The sequence below is a fragment of the Aplysia californica genome, unplaced genomic scaffold (assembly GCF_000002075.1).
Source record: "Aplysia californica isolate F4 #8 unplaced genomic scaffold, AplCal3.0 scaffold00862, whole genome shotgun sequence".
NCBI lineage: Eukaryota > Metazoa > Mollusca > Gastropoda > Aplysiida > Aplysiidae > Aplysia > Aplysia californica.
Genome location: NW_004798132.1, coordinates 214,245 through 216,617, shown reverse-complemented (window position 1 = coordinate 216,617; position 2,373 = coordinate 214,245). Strand labels below are relative to the sequence as shown.

Below are 2,373 nucleotides of genomic sequence, written 5' to 3'. Positions count from 1 at the left end.
ATCTATCTATCTATCTATCTATCTATCTATCTATCTATCTATCTATCTATCTATCGTTTTCGTTCTCTATTTATATTTTACGCCTATAGTCAAACGTGTATCTATGGTTTGGTATAGCACATTATTAATCTATCATGCACAGATGTTGCCATGGACGGGGAAATGGTTAATTAATGTGCGACTCACCAGTCTGAGATCTGGGCACAACAACCGGCACAGGTCTTGGCGGGGGAACTTTCTTGATGGGCGCTGGTGCGGGTCCGTGCGAATGTTCGGCGTAGGGAAACTCGTTGTGGTAATCGCAGTAGAAGGTCATGAAGAAGTTCTCTGTCTTGAAGCTCGGACAATCGTTGTTGAACTCGTAATCGAACACGCTCATCACAGCTGTGGGAGGACAGAGGGAGAGAGCCAGTTAATTTGACCATTATTCGACTTGAACGTCACTTTGAGAGTGAGAGTTATTCGATTTGAACGAGTCAGTCAATTCGACCATTAATCGACTTGAAATCTTATTCATTTTGAGTGCGTCAAGAGGATCGCCACTTTTCTTGGATGTTAGTAGATCGACGAAAATCAGTCTATATTATTTAGTCATTCAATTTGAAAGAGACAATCATAGAGACTGGCATTTTGAGCGCGGGTGAATTTGAAAGTAAGTGTGACTGATAGAGTCTGTAAATTATACGAAAGTTTTCGCTGTTAACAGCACGATCAGCAGGCAGACCCTTTCGTGGATCCTGGAGAGGAGGGAGGAGCAGCTATGGCATTGTGCCGCCAGAAATGATGCCTATTCTTCAACTAAGTAAGTAACCAAGTAAGTAAGTAATTCTAATGTTTTTTTTCCAGGGAGATAGCTCAGTTTTTTAAAAAGAATTAACCAATGTCAGTGTAACCCAATTATTGAGAGTCAGTCAAATTGTAACAGTAGGTATTGGCGTCTGCGGTGTTGTGGTTGGTACTTTGCTGTGCTGTCGCACGCAGAAGATCCGAGTTCAATTCTCGTGTGGGGAAGATTTTTATAGAGTGTCTTTCTGCTGTGAGTCATGTCCTTCTCAGCCTGGGTAGGCCCTGACAGGCAGGGTCGAAGCCCGCCTCCTGTATCGTCTAAACTGTGTCGATGATGGCGTAAAAGAACCCATATGTACACGTAGCCTACATGAAACAGTAGGCCATCTCAAGTGAGCATGCTTTGTTATTATTTATTTCTTGAAAAACATTTTTACTCACCGTCGTCGTAGGTGACTCCGAACATCCTGGGAGCTTGATTGCTTATCGCCACAGCACCGCTACAGTCCTTGTACTCTCCGGAAACAGGGTCCTTGCACGCAGCGTGACAGACTCGGCCGCACGAGTCGTGAGCACGGAGCAGCGCCTTCGTCACGCCCACTGAAGCGGAACAGGAAAAGACAGTCAATGAACTACACTACATACAACACGACAAGTTTATTATTTAGATAGATTACACAAGACTCCTCCCCCTCTCCCCTCCCTTCTCCGCCACGCCTCCCAGGCGCAGTTTAGATCGTTGAAGGGCTGTGATTATTCGACCCCACTCCAAAAGAGTATATTATTCCAAACCAACGAACAAGCAAAACAAAATAAGACACCCCCAACCCCTAAAAACCCAAATAAACCGAAAACAAAGATGAAAGAGCAGACTTGAAGAAAAGGGGGTAAAAAGAATAAACGTCAAATTTTCTAAATTGTCATATTATGACGTCACTCACTTTTGCCCCTAGTTGGTTTCTTGACGCTGATGAAGCCCATGGAGATGGAGACGGCCAGACGGTTGTCCACAATGGCCGCTTCCTTGTAGTAACCGTCATAGTTAATGCCCTTGGAGGACAGGAAAACTTGACCCACGCTCTCGTCGTCACGGCAACGCTTGTAAGTTTTGGGGTTACCTTGACGACGCGAGATCCACCTGTGAAAGCCGACATGCCATGTCATTATCATTAGTTATCCACTAATAGTAATTTGATGTGTTTCAATATTTTTGAAAAGCTATTTTATATATTATGTTCCACGGTTGCTAGTGTTCTACTCATACATAAGCTCCTAGATTTGAAGCCATTTTTGAATATACATTTACATTCTTCTGATTTGGTTAACATTTTTGGACATGATTGGTTTCAAGTAGCCTCCTCCTATAAATGACGGAGGTCGTTGTGTTGTTGCCTGCGGTTTTGTCTAAAAAGAAGACTTTGAATTCGATTAAGGTTCCTATTTCTTAAGTCCTTTCCCTCGAGAATTTCGTTTTGTCTGGGAACCAAGTAAACATCATCATCATCATCATCATCATCATCATCATCATCATCATCATCATCATCATCATCATCATCATCATCATCATCATCATCATCATCATCATCA

At 42.9% G+C, this 2,373-nt stretch overlaps 1 protein-coding gene across 1 annotated transcript in view; it reads right to left on the bottom strand.

Annotated features, from left to right (window-relative positions):
• LOC101848849 (putative tyrosinase-like protein tyr-3) overlaps nucleotides 1-2,373 on the bottom strand; it is a 20,633-nt gene that overhangs the window by 5,221 nt on the left and 13,039 nt on the right. Inside the window, exons 5-7 of the mRNA XM_005110187.1 lie at nucleotides 1,728-1,924; nucleotides 1,228-1,386; nucleotides 187-384 (exon numbers count right to left, since the gene is read on the bottom strand). Of these exons, the coding sequence (XP_005110244.1) occupies nucleotides 187-384; nucleotides 1,228-1,386; nucleotides 1,728-1,924 (554 nt within the window). The remainder of the gene's footprint in view (nucleotides 1-186; nucleotides 385-1,227; nucleotides 1,387-1,727; nucleotides 1,925-2,373) is intronic.